The sequence below is a fragment of the Malaclemys terrapin genome, chromosome 16 (genome assembly GCF_027887155.1).
Source record: "Malaclemys terrapin pileata isolate rMalTer1 chromosome 16, rMalTer1.hap1, whole genome shotgun sequence".
Classification (NCBI taxonomy): domain Eukaryota; kingdom Metazoa; phylum Chordata; order Testudines; family Emydidae; genus Malaclemys; species Malaclemys terrapin.
Window position 1 is genome coordinate 10,267,169 of NC_071520.1, and position 24,590 is coordinate 10,291,758.

At 46.3% G+C, this 24,590-nt stretch overlaps 1 protein-coding gene and 1 long non-coding RNA gene across 2 annotated transcripts in view; one reads left to right on the top strand and one right to left on the bottom strand.

Moving 5' to 3' along the window:
- LOC128824956 (uncharacterized) lies at positions 1–14,423 on the bottom strand. The gene is made up of 4 exons (XR_008442550.1): positions 14,240–14,423; positions 9,210–9,284; positions 9,037–9,131; positions 1–60 (listed from the first exon to the last, which is right to left on the bottom strand). It is a non-coding gene; the product is annotated as an uncharacterized LOC128824956 (long non-coding RNA).
- Positions 14,055–24,590, top strand: part of TMEM233 (transmembrane protein 233) — a 25,522-nt gene continuing 14,986 nt past the window's right edge. Inside the window, exon 1 of the mRNA XM_054006933.1 lies at positions 14,055–14,314. Within this exon, the coding sequence (XP_053862908.1) occupies positions 14,132–14,314 (183 nt within the window). The 5' untranslated portion in view covers positions 14,055–14,131. The remainder of the gene's footprint in view (positions 14,315–24,590) is intronic.

Here is a 24,590-nt window from a genome sequence, read left to right on the forward strand (position 1 = left end):
CCTCGGTCCCCGGGCCATACTGCAGCCGTGGTACTCAGCCGGGGCACTCACGTTGGATCCCTATGTTGTAAAAGAGAGGAAGTAGCTGGCAGCATGTTCTCTGGGAGGGCTCCAGGACTCTGAAACTTGTTCCCCATCTTGGTCCGCAATTGTCCAGATTTTATGACCTTTCAGGCAGGCTACAAAAGACCTCTGCTCAATAGGGTTAGGGCTGAGAGAGTTTCGTAAAACGACGAAGCAGGGGAAAGGAGCTTTTTTTGTTGGTGGCTAGCTAGGAGACTTCCTGTCTGAATGATTATTTTAATGCTGCAGGTGTTCTGATGTCATGTTAATTATGTGTTTGCTCAGCTATAGCCTTGTATAGGCATCTCATTTCTTTCTTTCAATTTAAATTATAATTTAAGAAGTTTCACGGTGACTGAGACAGTGCTCTCAGACAGCGATGGGGGCTTTAACTAGCACCTTGGCACTTGCTTGCTCCCAGGTTTGTTTATGGAGAAACATTTACCAAAGTGACCCCTCATCAGGGCCCACTGACAATGTATGGGAAGCCAGAGCCCAGGATTCTAGCTCACGATGAAGGATGGCGTGTGCATCTACACAATGACAGCGATGTCATGGTTAAACCAAGGGAAGGTAAATCGGTCAGTTTCTCTTTTGAGATGTTCATTAAGGAATCAGCCTGAACTGGCCCCACCAGTAGAAAAATGCATCAATTTCATAACTTCAGGTGCAGTGCTGACTGTCAGCAATAGAAAAAATACATGTAGCAAATGCAAACACAGCCATCAGCACTCTAGAAAAGGGAACACTTCTCTTTCCAACTCTAACACGTCTCTATTTTGAAATGCACGTATTAATAGAACTAGCGACTTTGAAAAGCAGACAAGATGAGGGACATCCTGTCTTGTCCCTCAAACCAGGTATAGTATAGAAGAAATAATGCCACTGATACAAGGAGATTTAAGACCGGTTATACAAATGCTAATCCGACTGCAAAAAGTAAGGTCAAATTCAAATATGTTCAACATGGCTGAAAAAAGGGGGCCTGATCCTCTACCATTGAAATCAATGGGAATTTTGCTTTTGGATTCCAATGAGATTACTGACATTATTATTATTATTATTCATGTTTATTACAGGAGTGCCTAAGACTGAGGTGAGGCTCTGTTGTGCCAGGCACTGTACAAACACAGAGTACCTTCTCCACATCTATGGAGAGGCAGCTGAAACGAGGCAGGTGCTAGGCCCATTGAATCAATTCTATCAATATATGCTGCCAGTTACCCCTACCTGTTCCTCGTGGATCCAAGAAGAAATGCCCTTGTTAGGGCAACTGGCCAACTCTCTAGAACTAGATTTGTATAAGGCCACCTATCACTGTGATACACGAGTGCCTTCCATGACACGTTAACAACCAAAACCACCACCACCTTGGCTACAATACAATACACCTCTACCTCGATATAACGCTGTCCTTGGGAGCCAAAAAATCTTACCGCATTATAGGTGAAACCGCGTTATATTGAACTTGCTTTGATCGGCCGAAGCACGCAGCCCTGCCCCCCCCCCCCCCCCCCGCGAGCACTGCTTTACCGCATTATATCCGAATTCGTGTTCTATCGGGTCGCGTTATATCGGGGTAGAGGTGTATTACGTATTAGAGCAGTTCCCGAGGTGTAACCAATGTAAATAAGTAAAATGTTAGAAATTGCCTGTATTTAATTCATCCTCCTAAATTAACACTATCTCAGCACCCTTGACTTGTGGGGATTTGAGGGCAGTCAGTTACTTCCAGGATCAGGGTCCTACCAAAAATAAAATGTATTGGTTTGCCTGTATACAGTGCTACCTATATGGAGATTATTAATCCTCTGTGACATCAGTGCCCCAAACCTTACTTCAGATCTAGGAAACATTATCTTTATACTAGCTTATAGCACAGCCTTCGTCACCTAATAGCCTAGGACGAGTACAATCCAGCTGTTCATTCAGAATCACCCAATGAGAGCTGTGATAAAGCAGCAACTGTAGTTCCCGCAGTTCTCTCCTCTCTAATTCCTTTTAATGCACAAGGAAGCTTAATGCTTTCAGCATGTCCCTGGGCGTGCTGCTGCTTTCCACAAGTTCTGCTGGACAAACACTCTCATCACTAGCTTATGGGGTAGGAGACCACTGAAGCATTTAAAATCAACTGGATAACCATTAACTCCCAGAAACTTTCCAGTGAACAGTCAGTTAGTGCCTGCGTGATGAACTGGAGTGTATAATATTCCTTTTCCTTTGAGCTTCTTAAAGCTATAATAGCCTTACTGGAGCCCTTGCACTCTTCATGATTGAACTGGCACTCGCATTTACCTGATCTAATTTACTCATAAAATATCCCATGACATTTCCCCTCAAGTGGATGCTAACTTATCCCCTCGCATCTACAAGTGAGTCAGCCGCCGCTGTCAAGGTCCGAGACTGAGTTTCCTTACTCATATAAGGAGTCTTTGTTGTTGTTGTTTATTATTTGTGTGACAGTAACATCTAGGAACTCTGGTCATTGACCAGGACCTCATTGTGGTAGGTGCTGTACAAATACAAAACGAAAAGCTGGTCCCTGGCCCAAGGAATTTATAATCTAAGTATGAGACAAGAGACGACAGCTGGATATAGACAGCCAGGGGGAATACAAGTCAACAATGGGACAATATTGGGAGCCATAGTAGGCTGTGGTCTCTGCACACCAGCAGTCTAACCGTTGTCAAGTTGTTTGTGGGCATCATGGCAAAGGAGAGGTTTGAGGAGGTATTTGAATTAGGCTAATGAAGTAGATTAGCAGCCGTTTCTTGGGAGCTTCTCCAAAGCTCAAGGGGTGGCACTGGAGAAAGCACAAAGGGGCTTGTTTGAAAATGTAAGAAGTGGGCAGTGGAGGCTGGCCTGACAGACCAATCAGAGGTGAGCATTGACAGCTAGATAATGAATGAGAGATGGTACGTTGAGTGGGGTTTGACTGAGAGTAGGGTGACCAGATAGCAACTGTGAAAAACGGGACTGGGGTGGGGGGTAATAGGCGTCTATATAAGAACAAGTCCCCCAAAACGGGACTGCCCCTATAAAAACGGGACATCTGGTCACCCTAATTGTGAGGGGCCTTGAAAGTGAATACAAGCAGCTTGTGTTTGATGCAATTGAAATGGAGAAGCAAGCAGAGGATGCGAAGGAGGAGGATGTGGTCAAAACACCCTGCTAGGAAAATGATCTTTGCAGCAACATTCTGAATGGAGGTGAGATGTGAGCCAGGGCTGGGCAAGGTCCTGCTGAAGTCAAAGGCATTATTTCTGTTAGAATGATTTGTGTAGTAAGGATTAGAGGATCAGGCCTTCAGTCAGCAGTTTGTTTACCCGTCTCTTTACTCCCCATCCCCCTCTACAACCTGTATGTGGCCTTCGCCAGAATGGGAAATTCCAACTATTCAGAAACATTCCAAAATTTGGGGGTGACTGGACCCAAGGCATTGGTTCAGCCCATTGTAAAGATAGGGGCCTTTTGCAAAACTGAAATCCAAAGATTTGGATTTAGTGCAGCCATGAAGTTTGGGTATCACTGGATCCAGGGGTTTGGTTTGAGTTCATTATGATCCAAATCACGGTCTCTGACCCAAGCTGAAGAAACATGGAGTGATTTTTGACCCTAAAATGTCTAAAGCCTTGAGGAGAAGAGACCAATCAAGCAGAAAGTCTGAAGAGAGAAAAAAACTCGAGTCCCCCAAAGGCAGCACTTCAAATTTGCCAGTGCCAAAGAGGAATAGAGATATAGAGCCATATTCCTCCAACAGCTGATTGTGTGATACAGATTGTGTGATATCCAGAATAACAACAAGCTATCATCTGCCAACGGCACAATTTTAATACATACGTATGTTAAAGCCTGTCTGGTCCTGTGATAATGGGAGCTATACAAGTATCCTTAGTATCTGGGACTGGTATCTGCATTTAAGGCATTACAGAAAAGTTTAATTGAAGAAATGATCCAAAATTTAATTTCTCTAGCAAACAAAAAAAATTGCCCAAAAATGTTCTCACATCAAATACAAGGTGAATGCCTCCAGGCACTGAACTCTTGGCAACACTGATGGGTTACCTAATGCTACTGTTAGCTGATTTTCCTAAAACAAAGCCTGTGAATAATCCATGGTAGAACAGGAATTAAGTAGCATGTAAATATTTTAACTCTAATCTTGTTATCTAGGTTTAATAATGAAATTGGATTACATGATTTGCAGTCTTCTAGGTCTGTCTTTTGGGTTTTTTTTTTCTCCAATGTTGGGAATGTCTCCAGTTGTCACAGAAAGAATCCCTAAGGACAAAGTCTAACTGAACATTGGAAGAGGTCTGAGAGAGTGTGCATCTTTCAGAGACTTATAGAAGTCAACTCCAACTCCATCAGTACGTGAGTCTGACCGGACCGACTGATCACCTGTGCGAGACCTCCTCCATTCACAACCCTTCTTCTAGCCTAGGTGGAGATGGTTCCAGGGAAGGTCAGGGTATTCAGAAAGGTTTGTGTCTTTGTCTTTGATCTGTCCACAAAATAAAAATCTTTGTGACACCAGAAAAATGTTATTCCTGTGTCTCATTTATTTGTTCTTTTCCCTTCTTTCTAGTGTGGCAGGGCCAGCCTTGATCTGAAAAGAAAGCAGAAGGCAGGGAGCGATAGCTGTTAGGAGATGTTACTCAGAGACCATTAAGATGTCTCCATTTGTGATACTGTCAGGCTAATATTCCTTCTGCCATGTGCCCAGTCTCAAAAAAACTTCTGTCCGTTCTCCTTTTTTCTGGATCCAGGCCTACTTTCCCTATTGAGGGCATAGCAAGCAATCTTACCTGCACTATAGTCAGGCATTGTGTCTCAAGAGGCACCATCGGTCCTTCCCCAGTTCACCTAGCCGGATCCATGAGCCAAGGCAGGGTGGGGAAGCGTTGGCCCTGCCTCTTCCTTGGCCCCTTTGGGGTGATTTACATCCCTGAATGCACTAGAAGAGCGCAGTCCCCCTGCTCTGGGATTGATTGATTGCTATTAGAGCTGGCCCCATGTGGGGTGAGAAAGGTAGGGCGGGGAAAGTGCCTTGCATCTTCTCCCTGCTCTCCTCATGTATCCACACTAGCCCTAGACACCATCGGATCCAGAGCAGACATACCATTACACCCAAATGGGCCAAATTCTGCGCACACACACAGCTCCCCTTGAAATCACTGGGAGCTATACACAGGTCACTGAAGGCAGAATTTGTACGAATACGGGTCATAACAAAGTAAGTGGCATTAGAGACACCTGAGTTTCACAGTTAATTCTGACCTCAGGCTGTGATTTCAATGGGCATGTTGCACACGGACTGACCTGCCAGTTGCCCTAAGAAACACGGAAGGAGGGCATTTCTTAAAGGCTGAACCATGGTATTCACTGCCTGTCTCAACCAGGTACAGCAGTTCAAATGTAGCCTGTGTTATCAGGATCACCAGGAAAATCGCTGCTTCTTCCAGAAGTGGCCAGATATCAAACACCCTGTCTAAGTTCTTTTGCAGGAATTTAGTAAGATTGGTGAAATTGGCTGTACTTAAACATGGTTACTCTGACCTATGTTCTAGGATAGCCTAGCTGGGTTTAGGAATACAATTGCTGGTGAGCTCTGCCATCCATGTGAGCAGTTCCTGAAATTCTTACAAATGTTTTCTCCAGACTTCCCATTCCAATAGGCGTTCAGACCAGGAGATTTCCCAGACTGTCAGGAGTAAACTGCCTGCATCTCCTGAATCGAAGGGATTAATTGTATTTCTCTCTCGCTCTTTCTCTCTGTCTGCCTTGGTAAGTGGAGACAATTTACTGGTATTTAAAAATTAATCAATTTCCTCCTAACAGGCTGCCCTGCTTGCTTTTTAAAGTGCCTTGTGGGGGGAAGGAACCCTGCTAAATTCAGAGACAGTTGCTGCTATTTGATAGAACTTTTGTTTCACAAAACTCTCCAGTGATCTCGCTCATTACAAGTGGAGACATTGCCCCAGATAATTTGAAATTTCTTCAATATCTCCTTACAGCTGCCACACTCTGTCTGCCTTTCCAGCTCATTAATATCCTCTAACAAACTCCTGTGCTCCACAAGACTTGAATGTATTTTAGAAGCAAAAGAGAGGCATCCAACCTCCTCTTTCAGGGCTATATTTCTGAAAACCCAGTCTCCAACTGTACCTGTTCACAACCCACCCCACTCCTCCGCCTGCCTCTGTGCAGTTAATTTTGGTGTGTGCTTTCTCCAGTGAACATTACAACCACCCAGTAGACATCCCACCCCATGCAAAACTTATTTATTCTTTCCTCTTTCAGATGGGAATTTAAAAACCCAGGTACTTCCTGCTTTGCCTGGACATTAAAGATCCCATGAGGCTTGTACAAGAAAGGGGTTTGCCATAGTGTCCTCCTCAGCCGGAGTTTCCCCTGCTCCAGCTATGATGGAATGTAGTTTCTGCTACCCTCTCACATCAGAAATGTTTATGACGGGGAGGGGAAGTGACTTCAGGCCCGATCCTTCAGACCTAACAGCCAAAATTCCCAATGAAAGCTTTGCCTGAGTTAAGAGTTCGCGCCCTTCATCACAGACAGCCCCAGGAAGTGTGCTCAGGGATTAAAGGCAGATCTTGGAAGGTGCCGATCCCTTTCAGAGACATGCTCAGTGCCCGCAACTCCCATTGAACTCAATGGTGAGCCGTGCTTTAAAAATCAATGGTGCAGTGTGACCCCACTGTGCTTTCAGAGCGTGTTAGGCTACTACAGTACTATGGCTTCCACGTGGTTATGTTTAATTCTGAGGGCTTGGAGGGGCAGCTATGTCAATACGAATGAGACCATAAGCATTAAGTACCTAACTATTGACAATTGAAATACAGTTGTATTTTATTTTAATTCACGTTCTGACTGCGTGGCGCTATATCTGAAAAAGGAAAGTCTATCTAACTATTCCTGCAGTTCTACTTTATTTATTTATTTTCTTCTTCTCCCCTTTGGAATGAACTAACCAGATTGCATTCAGTTCAGAAGGTAAATGGTGTACTAATAATATTATCCAAAAAGCTATTGTTCTTCATTAGCAGTCCCTTGAGGCCAAATCAGTCATTTTGCAGCTACAGAAAGCCGGTGCTTGAATACTAATGGGAAAATTGGCACATAAATGAACTGGAGTAATTTTTACCATTTCCTAACGATCTGAAATCGTTTCTTCTGACATTTTGATAGATCAGCAGGTTTTCCTTCTACATGTGTTTTATTCCAGGATCCTAGGATAGAGCTCGAAAGATGCTTATTCTCTATATAGGTAAATATTGCATGTATATTACGCTGATATCCACATATATATCTTCCCATACGCAGAAATGGTGAACTCCTGGCCCCATTCAAGTCAAGTGCAAAAGTCTTATCAACTTGAATGAGGCCAGGATGTCACACAAAGTATTTTGAACCTCATTTAAACGTACATGAATGACTTTTGGAAATGAGAAACCAAATGCAGCCTGGTTTTAGATCCTGTACCTCAAAATGGAACGGGGGGAGGGGGAGCAAGTGGTAATAGATTTCACCCACTACTCCCAACAATATAAAAGTGGCCATTCATTTTTTTTTTTTATTTTTCTGAAATCCTAGCTGTATATGTATTATCCCGTAGAAGAGCAAGGTCCTTAATCACAGATCCTGGAGGAGGCCTGGAGAATTCTAGAACTCTCTTCTGCAACTCGGAGGTCAGTACTACATCACTTTCCTTTCCGCTGTGCTGGCCAAGATGTGGAGCTGTGCCTCATCAAGCCAGTACTGCCCCGCTAAACACCCAGCAGGGGGCGCTCAAGAGCGGCATACGCACACATTCTCTTGGGAGACAAAGCACACTGAGGAAATTTCCCCACAATGCACAAGGCCTTGTTAAGGGCTTCAGTGGGGTGCAGGAAGTTGGGCGGGCTCTCTGCCCTGGCATATATATCACACCCCTCAAGCATTAGATGAGCCAGGAAGGGCAGCGGATATTTTCTTTGAGTGCTGGTAGCAACCTGGGTCTTGCCACAGGAGATGAAAATATTTTAAGGATAATTCTGCTGTCCAGTCAAATGCTGGGGTGAGTGACCCAGAAAGGAAGTATTAAGGGGTTAAAACAGCACCAAGGGCCAATCCTGCAATCTTTATTCACATCAGTAAGTCCTTACTTACCCAAGTAGGCCTATTGAAGTCAATACAACCAGTTCTATAAATCAGAGTTGCGTGGTCAGGCTTTTTTAGTTCAAATGCACCGTGAGTTAAGTGTCAAATATGCCCCTTTCATCCTTGCTGCACCTGCACCACCAGGCCATCACTTGGACCATGTTGTGCCAATATTGTAAAAGGGTCAATGAGATGACCTAGGTAATCATAGGCCTGTCTGGCTGACATTGATCCCGGGCAAGATAATGGAGCACCTGATATGGGACTTGATTAATAAAGAATTACAGGGGGGTAATATAATAAATGCCAATCAATATGGGTTTATGGGAAATAGATCCTGTCAAACTAACTTGATCTATTTTTATAAGATTACAAGTTTAGTTGATAAAGGTTATAGTGTTGATGTAATATACTTAGGCTTTTGTAAGGCATTTGAGTTGGTACCGCATGACATTTTGATTAAAAAATATAGAGAGATAAAATTAACATGGCACACACTAAATGGATTAAAAACTGGCTAACTGACAGGTCTTGAAATGAATTGTAAACGGGGAATTATCAAACGGGTATGTTTCTAGTGGGGTCCCACTATTTAACATTTTTATCAATTACCTGGAAGAAAACATAAAATCATTGATAAAGTTTGCAGATGACACAAAAGCTGATGGAGTGGTAAATAATAAAGAGGACAGGTCACTGATACAAAGCAATATAGATCGCGTGGTAAGCTAGGTTCAAGCAAACAATATGCAGTTCAATATGGCTAAATGGAAGTGTATACATCTAGGAACAAAGAACGTAGGCTACACTTACACGATGGGGAACTTGATCCTGGGAAGCAGTGCCTCTGAAAAATATTTGGAGGGGCATGGAGGATAGTTAGCTGAACATGAACTCCCAGTGCGACGCTGTGGACAAAAGGGCTAATGAAATTTTTGGATGCATAAACAGAGAAATATTAAGTAGGAGCAGGGAGGTTATTTTACCTCTGTATTTGGCACTGGGGAGATAGCTGCTGGAATCCTGTGTTCCATTCTTGATTCTACAATTGAAGAAGGCTGCTGATAAATTGGAGAGGGTTCAGAGAAGAGCCACAAGAATGATTAACGGATTGGAAAACCTGCATTGTAGTGATAGACTCAAGGAGCTCAATCTATTTATCTTGCCAAAGAGAAGGTTAACGGGTGACTTGATTTCAGACCTACATAGGGAACAAATATTTAATAATGGGTTCTAGCAGAGAAAGGTACGACACAATGCAATGTCTGGGAGTTGAAGCTCGACAAATTCAGACTGGAAATAAGGTGTATACTTTTAACAGTGAGAGTAATTAACCACTGGAACAATTTACCAGGGTCATGGTGGATTCTCCGTCACTGACAATTTTGAAATTGTTTGGTTGTTTTTCTAAATATTATGCTCTAGGAATTATTTTGGGGAAGTTCTATTGCCTGTGTTAGGAGGTCAGACTAGATGATCACAATGGTCCCGTCTGGCCTACGAATCTATAAATGCACTGACTGCAACAGGAATTTTAGGTGCACAAAGGAATGCTGGGGTAGGCCTTTCATACAACCCTTTTTCTAAATAGGCCATTATAGCAAACCTATCCTCTGGCGATAAAGTTTGCAGGGCTTCTCATCTCCAAATCAACCCAAGTTTCTCAACTCAGAAAATTATTTCTTAGACTTTCTTTCCTGCGTTCACATGGGGGACACTGGAGGTTGAGCAGAGGGCTGGAAGTGAGGGTTGTTGGTTCTGTTCATGATGCTCTGACACTGGCTCGCTGTAGGACCTTGTGATGGGGTATATGCCTCACACTGGCATATAAAAGGGTAACAGGAGCCTCAGGGCCTAATTAGCCCACCGGGTTACCCCTGGTGGGGGAGTGTCAGGCCCAAATTACTATAAGGCCCACCTGAGAAAAGAGGGGCAGGGGGGTAGGCCTTCCACAAAGACAGGCTTGAGGCAAAGCAGGGGAAGACTCTGGAGTCAGGAGGCTGCCGGAGAGCCTTGAGGAAAGTGGCAGACTGAGAAGAAGACGCCCCAGGAGACAGAAGGCCCAGGGTGGGAGTGGTAGAGTCTGCAGCCCTGTGAGAGACCCTGGCAAACAGGGAAAGGTAAGAGCAGCCCATGGATGGCACGGTGGATTGCGTAGCCCATAGGGCTAGCCTTCTTGCTGGTGTGTTATACCCTTTCTTATGGATTTGTTGTTTGTTTTATTATAATAGATTTATGGATTTGTGCTAGAGTATTTTGGCAGTAACACAGGGAACCTACAGGCCACATCCTGTAAGATGAGCTAAAGTAAGTTAGCCTACTTATATTTGTGACCTTTGGCATAGATAAGTGGCCGACTGATTGCCCTCCATAAACTTAACAGGTACACCACAAAGAACATGGAAATCACCACCACCAAACTGGTTCAGGCTAGGAATAACACATGTGAGGATGAGCTAATTGTCATTAATACTTATGAACATGCCAGCCTATAAAATAAGTGTATCCTGATATTATGGGGGTGAGGACATGGAGGGTGGGACAGAGTGCTCAGGCTCTCCACGAGGAGCAAACCCCCATGTTTAGTTAGTTTTTTAGTCAGCTTTTTAATTAGTTTCTCTTGGGTCTTTCTATAGCTTTCTAGCTCCCTCACTGCTCCTAAATTCTTCATCTCCCACTCGAGCGTGGATGAACCCGGACCATCGGAGTCTTTGGCATGCCAGAGGTGAGGTTGGTCCTTTGTCTCTCACCACCAAGTTACCAAGGAAGGGTGTGAGCATGTTAATCTAGGAAGCTTTATAGTAAACAATACCACATGTACCTCTAACCATAGGCGCCAACTTTCTCCGGCGCCAGTAGGTGCCCGCACTTTTCCCCGCCCTGACTCCACCCCTGGCCCCACCCCCATTCCAACCCCTTCCCCAAAGTCTCTACCCTAACTCCGCCCCCTCCCTGCCCCTATTGGGTCCCTTCCCCAAATCTCCGCCCCGGCCCCGCCTCTTCCCTCAGCACGCCACGTTCCCCCTCCCTTTGGCAGCACGCTCGCGGAGGAGGCAGAGGTGAGCTAGAGCTGGGGGGCAGGGCAGGACCACGGGGAGCTGCCAGTGGGTGCTGAGCACCCACCAATTTTTTTCTGTGGGTGCTCCACCCACGGAGTCAACGCCTATGCCTCTAATAGTATTATTTCCTTTGTCATTCCGATTGGTTACTTTTTCTATTTGATTACTAGTCCATTTATCTCAATAACAGTCTTAAAGGCTGTATTTTTGCTCTGAGCATGAGTGTCCTGGTCATACAAACCGAGGGTCCTTGCAAAACTCTGTGTAGCCTGATGCTGGGACGAGAACCTTGTTATCTTCTGATCAGATTAATTGGCAAGCCTATTGTATAAACAATCATATTTATGCCCCTAAAATCAGGCAACAAGTGTAAGGAACAATCCTTAATGCCTAACGCAGGGTCCCCCTCCCCCAGCAAGAGGAGTAACAAAATCCCCAGGATAAAAGAGGCAAAGACTGATGAAGGAAGATGAAGGCTGAGCATAAAGGCCATTAAATTTCAGGGGCTTCATCTGTTTGGACTTTTCTGTTACTCCAAAAGTGACTGAACTTGAAAGCTGACCTGGCTGGAGGGTAGGGCCATATAGGCTGTGTCTGCTGTAGACCCAGAACAGTAGGGGGCATTACACTGGACGAACACCTGCAACATTGCATCCTCGCAAGTGGGGGTGGTCTGCCCGTGAGCTGCCCCTGTTACAACCTGATTTTCAGAGGAAATAACACTTCCCTGCCTCGCCCGGCTGTTGTGAGGCAAAGCACCGTACAAGTCTGGCGCGCTCTGACCCTGTATACTCCTGATTACCCAGACAGCAGGCAGGATGTGGATTCTCTTTGGATAAGCTGGAGTTCAGATAAGTGAGAGGGCAGGAGCCATTCAGCGGCAGGATGGCCTCCCTAGTGACGGCTCCTCACACCCCTGGCTGGGGGTCTCTGCTCCGCTCACTCACTCCTGTGACAATGTGGCTGCAGAGGGCTCCCTTCCATTCTCCTCCTCGTCACCCTCCTGGCTGGGGGTATCTGCTCTCCTCTTCGAATCCCTTCCTTGTCCCCCAGCATGAGACACATGGGCGACGAAGGAGGGATTTGGAGAACACAGCCGTTTGGCTAGTAGGGGGTGGATACGGTGCTGTAGCAGTACAGGCTCTATCAACACCACATTGCAGCGCTGGGGCCTGGCTTCGGAATGAAGCGTGGATGAAATTTATCGTGTCTCGTCTCATCAGCCTGAAAACCATTATGGCTTTATGGGCATGTTTGAAACAGACCTTTATTCATTAAAAATAAATGACCTTTCTGAAAGTTATCAAATATTTCCCCCAAAAAGCAATATAGTATGGCTCCCATGTGCAGAGGTGGCTACAGCAATCCGCAGGAAGAGTCGGTTTGCTGAGACCAACCAAAACGTTTGGGGCCTTCTACATTCAAGGGGTTTGTGTTGGCTCCTCTGAACCATTCAAAGGGGATAAAAGGAAATACTTTTTCCACACAAGACGTTCGACTGTGGGACTCGGGGCCACCAGAAGGCACAGAGGCAAAGATTCACAAAGGGATTGGACCTTTACGGGGATAACAAGAATATCCGAAATTGTTACAATTCATGGGGATAAAGTGGTGGTAGGGAAATTAAACCTTCAGGGTTTAAGACCCCAACTTCTGGGGCTTAGCGCTCAGCCCAAGCCTTAGGCTGGGTCTACACTACCCGCCTGAATCGGCGGTTAGAAATCGACCTCTCGGGGATCGATTTATCGCGTCCCGTTGGGACACGACAATCGATCCCCGAATCGGCGCTCTTACTCCACCAGCGGAGGTGAGAGTAAGCGCCATCAACGGGAAGCCGCAGAGGTCGATTTTGCCGCCGTCCTCACAGCGGGGTAAGTTGGCTGCGATACGTCGAATTCAGCTACGCTATTCACGTAGCTGAATTTGCGTATCTTAAATCGACCCCCCCCCCCCAGTGTAGATGTAGCCTTAGTGTGAGGGGCAGATTCTCCCACCCCCAGGGCTCTTACACCTTTCTCTGAAGCAGCCGGTGCTGGCCAGGGCCAAGGGCCAAGGGCCCTGGCTAGACAGACCCTGGCTCGGACCCAGCCCGGCCAGGCCTGGGTTGCTAACAAAGTGCCTGTTTCTTGCCGGCTTCTCGCCACGTGGGAGACAAGCCAGGTGCACAGGGGCCGCTGGGCGGGGAGGGGTTTCCAGTTCCCGGCTTTGCCCGGCTGCTCCCCCCACGTGCCGGCGGCTGGCCACGTTTGATATTTTTGGCTTCCTCGAAGCTGCTGACACCGGCAGGGAAGGGAATGCGCCGCCTCAGACCGTGTTTCATGGGGGGAGTTTCAGTGACTTACATCTCTAGCGTTCAGCTTTTCGGGCACGGAAGCACCGGGCTAGGATCGTGGCTTTATCGCCACAGCCCCGGGCAGGGGGCCCCCGCCAAGGAGACGCACCAGCCCCGCGCGCCGCCCCCCTTTCCCCACATGTTCGCCCCCTTCCGATGTTGTCCTGCCCGGCCCCTGGGCTTACTCCCCTTTGGCCCAGGGCGAGCGAGGGCGGGGGCGCGGCGGCGGCTCCCCCCACGGCCGCTCGCCCGCGGGTCACAAGAGGGAGCAGCCCCTGCCCCGTGCCCCGCTCCGCGGCGCGTAGCATCAGGCTCCGGCTGCGAACGCGCCGCGCCGCGTGTCTCTCGGGCGGACTTTCTTGGCTCCCTTCCCTGCAGCCGGGGGCGGGGGAGGAGAGATGCGGGGTGAGGTCACGGCTCCCCTGAGCCTGGCGCTGGGATTTCAGACCCTCCCGCGGAGCTCCCAGCCCAGAGAGCGGAGCCTTTTGCCGAGCTCTTCCCGCCCCGGCCGCTGCCCATGTCTGCACCCGCCGCCAACTCGGACCTCAAGCGGGCTTTGCACGGCAGCCCCGAGACGAGCGTCCAGCATGAGCCCCCGCAGGCCGAGCCCATGCCCAAGAACTACCTGGTCCTCAGCATCTTCTCCTGCTTCTGCCCCGCGTACCCCATCAACATCGTGGCCTTCGTCTTCTCCATCATGGTGAGTGGCCGGGGAGAGCCCCTGCCCGGGCTGGCCGCCTCCTGGAGGCAGCTGGCAAATGGCATTGTCCCTGGGGGCTGATCGACGCCCCCCAGCCCCCGGTGGTGTAACCCAGCCCTGGGCGGTCCCGCAGCCACTGCCCGCCACGGGCTCCGGAATGAGATCAGCAGCAGCCGGACTCGGTTTGCTCAGGTCCTCCCTGCGGAGCCCCCCCTTGTCCCTTTGCTCTAGGAAGCCTTGTCCTAGCTCGGCCCATCTGGGCATCAGGGGGAGCATTGCTGGGCTGTGAGAGAGACTTCCCTTTCCCCGGGCCCTGGCCTGTCCCACTGCTGTGCCCGGAGTGGTGACTAGTTCAGTGTCCAGGCAACAACCCCCTTCGCATAGTATTCATCCCTCTCCAGTATGCACAGGAAGGGGGCTGGACTCCCCCCAACATACCTATGCAAACTCTGCAGCGGGCTCCATAGCTGTAAAAGGCCAGCTCCAACTCTGGGGAGCTCACATTTGGCTCTACATTTTGTGGCTCAAACCTCTCTCGCGTACAGAGGGAATTCCAAACACAGCCGCACGCCTTCTCCTGTCAATTCACCTGTACACTTGGCAAAGGATTTGGGTGGGTTTTTGTTTCTTTTTAATGTATTCTGCCCCCTTTCCCCCCAACACTGGAAAAACACAATAATGTTCTGGACAAAGTCAGTCTTTGATCTTAAACCTCCGCTCACACTTTACCTCTTTCCAACTGCTGAGTAACTGAAGAGGGGTAAAGCAGGAGAGCACACACCTGCATGCCTGTCTTTGAGCTAGTGGATAAGCGACCTTCTTGCAGTATAGAATACAGTCTGTATACTCCTGATCTGTAGAACCAAAGGGTCAGAGCCGATCTTTCCTTTCCATTAAAGTACTCTTAAATACCCAGTCTGTGATCTTGACTGGCATCGCTATGAGGAGCATGCATGATAAAATACAGCAAAGGTTTCTTTCCCCGCCTCCCCCCACACTCCTCTCCAGCTCGCTTTCTTTCTCTTGTGTGAGCGAAGCCAGTCTTTGTCTCCTGCGCTGAGAAGCGTCCCCCTGTTGGTTGACGGTTCTGTTGTTTTGGAGGAACGGTACCTGTTGTGGAGGGCCTGGCTGGGAGAGGAAGAAGCAATCTCTCTGGTGGCTTGGGCCAATCCCATGGAGGACTTTGAATGTCAGGACAGAGACCTTGAACTGCACTCTAGATTCAGTGGGGAGCCAAGGAGACAGCACGCAAAGCAATGTGTTCGTGGGCACCTGTGTTAATAAGCAGAAGGGCTCCTGTGTTTTGTGGTACTTGGCGCATTTGGGGGTATGTGGTTTCATTCTTAGATAGGAGTCACAACGTACAAGCTTGGGGCTTAAAATGCATCAATCTCCGCAGCCTGAACTATGTCTAATGGGACGGAGTGCATCTTCGGGCCAGTCACGGGGGGAAGTGGGTGATTTTTTTTTTGCCACCATGTCTCTTTGAGCACCCAGTAGCAATAAAGAGGCCAAAAGGACTCCAGGGCTACAGCCTGACTTGACAATTTGAGGGCAGATGCCCTTGATGGTGGGGGTTGTGCTAGAGAGTCAGGTTCTTCCAAGTGCTCCCCTTGTCCTATCAGCATCTTTGCAGTCCTGCCTGGGGTTAGTTTTTACTCAGCTGGTTTGTTTCCAGATACTAATATTAGCAAGGCCACGAGGAAGCTGGTTCATGACGCTGCTCACAGTGGATATAAAGGAGATTGGAGATTTGCAGTTCTGAATTCTGAAGCATTTTCTTCCTTTGGTTTTGTTGGCAATCCTACTAAGAATACAGGTCCTGATCAGTAAGGTACTTGAGCATGTTTACCTTGGAGCACTAGCCCCATTGGAGTCAATGGCACTGTTTGCTGGTTTTAATGTTAGGCATGTGTTTAAGTACCTTACTGAGACAAAACCATTAAGGAGATAATAGTGTCAGTGGCATAAATCAGTGACACAGCCTCATGTTCTCCTGCCAGATAAATGAAAGCTGAAACATTTATCAGACCTAAAACATGGAGGCAAAGATGATTCAAATAAAGTCTTCGATGTTCTGTTATCTTGGTCACAAAGTTTTATTCCAATTAACTGTGTCTGTTAAACCAAATAATTCAACATTGTTATCCATTTTACATCTTATTTCCTTGAGTATTTCTAAATGGACCTTTCCACCCATCCTAATTATTTTTCTCTCCTCCTTATTCCTTGCCTCCTTCATAGAACTCATTGCTACACGAGATCAGTGAGTCCCAGAGGATGATGATGTGGCACTATAATGCTGGAGGTGCTGTCTTTTGGATAAGCTATAAAACTGAGGTCCTGGTCACTTGAGGTCATTAAAGATTGCTTGGTATTTTTTTGCAAGAGCAGAAGTGTTTACCCCAATGTCCGGGCCAAACTTACATTCTCCCCAACTGTATTCCTTGGCAATTCCAATTGTACATTGTATTCTTCTTTCCTTTAGTGCTTTAAGCTATCATGTCGTGTTGCTGTGCAGTGTTAAACCATTGATGTGTTCCACCCAACATTCAGCTGTTTTATAATGCTGGATTAAGTGATTTCTATGTATCCCTTACCAGCCTCATAGGGGTGTTGGGTTTTTAATTAATTGGTGTGTGTGAGCTCCTTGGATGAAAGATTCCGCAGAAGTGAAAAGTAGAATTATAATTATTCTCCAGTATCTTCCTCAGCTTTCTACCTCGCTCTTCTCTTCACGCCTGATCCTGAGCCCACTGATTTCGTCGAGCTTGGATCAGATTCTGTGCCTCCTCCTTTAGAAGATCACCTGGTCCAGGTGCCATTGCTAATTTTGTGCCTGGTTCTGCTCCCGCTGCAGTCAATGGTGAGCCGCCTATTGGCTTCAGCGGGACCAAGGTTGGGCCCTTTATGTTAACCCTCGTCGTCCATTGCTGGCAACTCCTCTTCAGCTCTTTTGTTTTAGTGGCCAGCGAGGCAACATGTGGTTTGATATTTGCAGTGGCATCTCCAGCTACTTCTCATCAACTTGTAAACTTTAAGGTCAGAAGGGACCATCATGATCCTCCAATCTGACCTCTTGCACATTGCAGGCCTCAGAACCTCCCCACCCATTCCTATAATAGCCCCCTAACTGCTGGCTGAGTTATTGGAGTCCTCAAGTCATGAATTAAAGACTTCAAGTTGCCGTGGCTCTCTGTGCGGGGTGGCTGTTATTGATTGGACAGGATGAATCCTTCAAACAGGGTGGGCAGCTGACCCACAGACTCCAGAACTCAAGGCATGAGGCTCATAATGGCAACTTATTGGACTCCAGCTGGCTGGCTCTTGTCTGCTTGTACGTTACTTTTTCTTGAGCAGAGGCATTGTACGAGGTCCATAGAAGAAGTGGTGGGAGTGTGGAAGCAAAACGATGGAACTTGCTCTCTGAAGCGGGTCCTTCCCCTCTCCGTGTTTTTAAAGCACTGTTAGAGGCGTTTGTTCTGGTCAGCGGCGTGAGGCACGTGCGCTCGCATTTCCTTGCGTGTGACGTTATCCCCTTTAAAAGGTTTATTTGGGAACATCCAAAGGACATTTTGTTTAAAAAGTAGCCAATAGCTAATTATGCACTAGGGTGCCCAGAGCCTTGTATAGGCAGGCGTGGGCGGGGTTGTTACTTGAATGTAAATAACTAACAATGCTTGGCAGCTGTACTGAAGCACATCTGCCGCTGCTGTTAGCTATACCCACCATATACTTACACAATATAGTCAGTCCATCCCTGTAAACACCGACGTGAAAGGGGGGTCTGTACCAGTGCCCTGGGGTGCAGAGTGGCTTACTCCTCCCTGTGTGCCCAGCTTGCTAATATGGGACAGGATGGAAGGGAGATGAAGCCTCTCACTCCTTGGCCCTTTCTGCTGCCTCCCTGCCCATTTGTTGATGGTTTGGTAGCGTTGGGCAAGTATGTCTTGCTCACCTCCTCTCAGCCAGAGTCAGTCTGAGCAGGAGAGCACAGGGAGCCTCGCTTCCCTGCAAAGCCGGGGAAGGGCTCTGCCAGGCAGCACAGACTGTCTTCAGGTATCTATGCTCACCACTATACCACGATGCTTCTGAACAGGATAACTCTGTCTTCAGGTACGTCAGCTGAGGCTGTTAAAAGTCATAAGTGTAGCGGGGAGGCTGACTTCTAAGGTATTTGCCATCTGTAAAATGCGGAGGATTCTCCAGTTCGTTTTGCTTTGCAATGAACAGCCAGATTTCAGACTAAGGAATTATGAGCAAGCACTGTACTGTGGAAATGCTTCACAGAGTAAGCAACTTAAAATGAATTAAAACCGTAGGGCCCGATCCTGCTAACTTCTATGCCCATGAGTGCAGGACGGCCAGTTAGGGAACAGAGGAACTCTTGTATGTATAAATGAGTGAGTAGTCCTAACTCACATGAGTAAAGCTGCTGACAGCAGTAGGGCTGAAAGAAACAAGGGTTTGCAGGATCAGGCCTCTAATTGGTTTATGACTTCAAAATGAACAAGAGAGGAGGGATTTGAGAGATTTCATAAGGAATTAGACTCCAAGTGGCTGTGATTTGCTATTGAAACTAGATAAAGACCAAGAGGTTAAACACAGATAGACATATTACCCTAGACATAGTGGTTAGCCCTAGAAATAAGATTGGGGTTGGGTCGGTTTAGATCTATAACAGCTGAAGGTGTCCTAGGGGTGGAGAACCAAGGACCTGATGCAAAGCCCTTTGAAGTCAGTGGAAAGACTTGCATTGATTTCTGTGGGCTTTAGGTTTGTCCCTCCCATATATCCATTTTATCCTTGAATAATATCTACTTAATGCTGTTCAATATAAGCCTCCTGACAAAGGAGCCTCTCTCCTGCCGGTCTCTTAAATCTGGTGCTTGCCCCTTCGTGCTAATTGCCTCCTCCTCACCCAGGGATTTTTATTAAAATAACATTATTCAAATAGCATGACTTATTTAAGTACTGTATGCAGTGTGAATTATTTATCCATCCGGTGCCCACGCAGGTCACCTTGAAGCTCTCCTTCATGCTTCCGAAATACATTAGAATAGCTTTATAGAGCCATGACTTGTAGCTCCCTGCCTTGCCAAAAGCTTCATTTCAGCCTGCATCATGTGTTCAACAGGGAATAATTATGCTAGAAGTAACAAACCACTCTAAGAGTAGGATGAAGTTTTTATTTTCCCCTTAGGAATCGAGGCCTTTCTTGCAAGCAGCTAAGAAAATCCAACCTGGCAACTTTAATAATAATAACCATTATGTTTTAATAGTGATTTGTACTTCTGTAGCATCTTCCATATGAGGATCTCAAAGCACTTTAAAAACACTAAGACATTACCCTTGTGAGGTAAATAAGTAAACATTTTTAGACTCATGTTGCAGATGGATACAAGACATTAAGTGACTTAACCAAGGGCATTCTCAAAGTCATTAAATTAATGGAGATATCCTATCTCCTAGAACTGGAAGGGACCTTGAAAGGTCATTGAGTCCAGCCCCCTGCCTTGACTAGTAGGACCAAATAATGATTTTGCCCTAGATCCCTAAGTGGCCTCCTCAAGGACTGAGCTCACAACACTGGGTTTAGCAGGCCAATGCTCAAACCACTGAGCTATCCCTTCTCCTTGGCAGAGACCAAAATAGAGCCCAGCAACCCTGACTCCCAGTCCTTTGTTCCAACCCCAGGATCTTCCCTTCCATATAAACCACTTTGAATTTAGCCTCAAGAGTGTAATTTGAGAAAACCTGAGATTTCTTTTGATAACATAAAAGAGTGACAAAGTTAGTTCCCTGTTTCACTTTACCATCCCCTTGTCTCCCTGCCATCCTTCTAAATAGCACAGCAAGCCAACCTCTGCTTGCTCTGCTCATGCAGATAGTCCTGGTAAAGTCATTGGAATAACTGCTTGAGTAGACAAGCAAGATTTTGACCAACATGACAATAATAGAGAGACCTCTCAGTGAAGCATCAAACAGGATATCCCTCTGCTAGTTTAAAGACAGACAGACTGGCCATTTCCCCACTTGGGCACAATAGCCGAGTCTCAGGACATATCGCTGCTTTTCTGCCAGAATGATCAGTTGGGCTGGTTTCTATTAGTTGAAGGCAAGTCACCTGAGTGCCATAGTTCATCTCTCACCAGCTATTTCCAAAGTGACTTCCATACATCCGATTTGACTCTTGCCCCTGTGGAATGAAGCGTGGGTGTCCAACTATTGTTAGAACAGATGAGAACTTCTGAAGCGGTTGGAAAAATCAATCCACTCTTGCTGAGTAAACTGTGAACTTTTTCTACATGGGCTTTTGAGGCTGCCATCCAGGGCCCCGTACACAGGGAAGATGTGAACTCACAGGGCTAAATTGTGGCTTTAAGCTGCAATCTGCACTGGAAGGCACTGCAGATGCCACATGTCTAGTGGGAACTCCCAGATATTTTGTGCCTGAGGGAGAGACAAATGACTAGCGCCCAGGTTGTGGGGAGGAGCAGAGTCACTACTACAGCTCTTGAGAGGACTAGGTGCGACTTTTCCCACTGCTGGGTAGTGCAAAGGGCTTAGGGTCAGCACCCCATTTGGTCTTTATGGGCTCAGTTCTGCCACCCATAGAAATCAGAGGGACTACTCAGCGTGTAATGAATGTATACGGAACACATCACAGGACACCGCCAATACCACACTGAGTAACTGAGACTGCCGACCAGGGAAATAACCCACTTCCTTCCCTGACGAACCAAGGGACACACCCCACCCATGTACTCATTCGCTACACCGATACTGACTTGGACTCCTTATTCATTCCATGGGTGGCGTACCCAAGCCCACTTATCCACTGACACTTGAAAAACTCTTGCACCCCAATCTGGGTCTATGCCGGTTATGTGATATGTATGTATCTCTTCACCCTGGCAACCGACACCTGTAATCCCTCATAACCCAAGCCTGACCCCAGATGTACAGTACCTTCCCTCTTAACTTGTGTATATTTCATTTTAAACACTTTAATAAAATTTTTATATTTGATGTGAGTAAGGGTGACGGGATCCGGCACTAAGGGCGCATAAGAGCCCGAATGGTGTCTGCCCCTTGCACCTAGATACAAGGAGGGAGGCTCCTTAGAAGAGCTGTTTCGAAATCTTACGATTGCACGTTTTTCTGCTGGAAAATGTCAATTAATCGAAGTGAAACATTTCCTGGGAACATGGTGATTTCAATGAAGTTTCGTTTTAAAAAACCCAACACAACATTCAACTAATGTTGCCAGGATCCAGTTTGATGTTTCCGGAGAGGAATGCTTTGACTTTTTGCTTAGAAATGACTTTTTGTTTCAAAATGTATTGTATTTTATATATTTATTTTAAATGTCCAGTCAGGACACAATGTTTTGATTGACCCGACATGAGAAAAATGTTATAATTTCATTTTGCAGACCGTGGAATGAAAAAGAGAAAATGATCTTGCAGAATTTCCCCCTTGGAAAATCCCGTGCCCACCTAGCGGTTTTCTTTACACTCTCACTAATCCTGGCACACCTACACAAGGCCAACCATAATCTGGTCCATAAGGTCAAATTCCTCCTCCTCCCTAGTTGAATTCCTCTGAGTTCAGAGACGTTACATCACTGATGAATTTGGCCCATAAAGCTTGGCCTGTTCACTAATAAACAGAGCATATACTGTGTCTGGCAGATGATAGCCCCTAATTATGTTGCTCTGTTTCTAATGCTGAATGCTGACTGCTGCTAAATCCATCCAAGATTAAACATCAGGTCCTTGGGGAACAAACGTAATGCAGTAACATTTGGTATCCCCCCAGTTCTAATTGCACTTCAGTAGCCTGAAAGCCTTTGTATGGAACAGTAGACAAGCTACTAGTAAAGGTGTTATGGTTTAGTCACGGAAATGTTTTCTGACACCGTCACATTGACAGCCAAGTTCAATCTGAATTAAGACTGAGAGTGCATATCAGTACATTGACGGTAAAAATTATTTAAAAAGCAAAAGAATGGGAGGAAGGGAAAAATAAAAGAAATGCAGACTTTTGAATCTGGTAAATGCCCAATAAGTCACCCAGCCTTAACTGTTGCCACCAGCACCACCTTTGAAAAAAAGAAAACAAACACTGAGATACCTGATCCTCTAACAGTCATAGACTCATCTCGTCACTGACCACAAAGACTGATGGGTCCTATGATTACCCCAGCTCCAGCCTTCTTTACAGTTATGTGCAGTCTATAGCAAAAGATATGCTTTATAAATTCCCTGTCAGACCATCATTCCCCACTCTTCACTGAGGGCCTTATCCAAAGGCCATTGAAGACTCTTTTCATTGCCTGCATGGAGCTCTGGAAAAGGTCCTCAGATGCCATGGGTCATAAATGTGACCCAAGTGTTGTTAGGCACAGAATAGTGCTTCTTAGGCCCAGATCATGACATTACATTTGTTTTACATAAAACAACAAATGTCAGTATGGGGCTTAATTGTCAGATTTAGTATCAGAGATGTGTTCATGAAACTTTACTGTGGTGGGAATGTGCGTTGGTGGGTGCTTTAAGGCACTGTAGTTGAGCCAGGCAACTCAGCTCCACAACGATCCTCCTGGATGTGACAATCTTTAGGAAAATGCCTGGATTCTGCAGGTCCTAATTCGCCAGTGAAAGACTTCTTTTATACGCTATCCAGTGTCTCAAATTTGATCCTGTGCACAACATCTCGCCGAGCTCTTTCAAGTAAACCTCCATCTGAAGTCTCCCAGGTGAACCATTTTGAACTAGGACATGGCAAAAAGCATTAGAAGAATTTTCAAACTATGAAGGACGCCTATTTTTTCCCTCAGTCCTACTGCTTTAAAACCACTTGTCGGAATAATCTCAAATTAGGTTAAAAACTACTGACTGCTGGCCACAAAACACACACAAGAGTAAAAGCATTTTTACTTGGAATTTTACAGTGGGGGGGGGGGGACGACACTGAGCTTTCAGTGGGAAAATGGGCATAATCGGGCTTTCTACCTTATCTACAGAGCAGCTGCTATAGTTAAATAAGTGGCTACCAAATCATGGCACCGTATATGTGTATTATATATCATTAATAATATATACGTGTGTGTGTGTGTGTGTGTGTGTGTGTGTGTATAAACAGACTATTATTATGCCATATTTTTCAGAGTACTATGGATTTGTATTATGTTAATTATTAATAATATGCCATGCTTTACAAAAACCTAAACGCACAAAATCCCTGCGCAATAAGCATCCTCTTGAATTCCTATTATTGTGCTACAGTAGCTCTCTTTGCTTTGCCTATTCCGTTAACACCACAATTAATACTTCAAAATTTGGCTTTGAAAAATCAACACTGGAAAAAAGTCAGAAATTGGCAAGGTTCATTTGAGGCATTTCTGACAGGTTCACCTCTTGTTCATGCTGCTGGCTATAAATAACAATCCATTTCTCTTCCTAGTTATGCTCTCTGCATTTCAGTTCTTGTTCACAAACAAGGTAAGTGTCACAATAACCTATAACAGTCAATGCTGATGAGAAAAGGTGCAAATAGGAGACAAAAAGACAAACAAAAAGACTTCGTGATATAACTCGAGCACTGCTAAAATCATGGCTGATAAACAATACGTGGGACTGGAAATCGGTGAACCAAAATTGGTGTGTCGGAAATTAGGTCTTTGGTGGACACAGTAATGAGCAGACGGGCTATTTCACCAATCACTCCCTTTTGGGGTATGTAAAAATAAAAGAAGAGACTTTGAGGGAAAAATATGGACGGGCGGACGGATGGAAACGCTTCCTGACCGAAAGAAAAGAGAAGGGGAAGGAGCAAGCTTCAGCATCATGGCCGCCACCCCCACCATCTACCGGGGACCCTGGAAGACCTTTGTCATCCTGAGCCTGAAAGTTAGCCTGACCAGACAGAGCCAAGAGAGAGAGGCACCCAGATGGCATTGCCACCTCCACCAGCCCCGACTAAATCCTGACTACTGCCTGGGATGTAAGACTTTGTCATATACCCCTCCACTCACCCCATGTGTCCTTTTCCTTCCCCCACCTTATTTCTCTCTCTCTTGTCCCTCTCCTTTTTCCTTCAGTCTAATAAGAGTCTGGCTTAGCCAGCCACGTCTGTGTATTTCGCAACACTGCTGCAAGCCTGTGACCAAGGAGGAAACTTTGAAAGCAGTGCCCTGAGCAGCCGGATACTGGCCCAAGTTTGCACAAGTTCAGAGTGGCTAATGAGACAATGTACTGGGCCTGTGTGT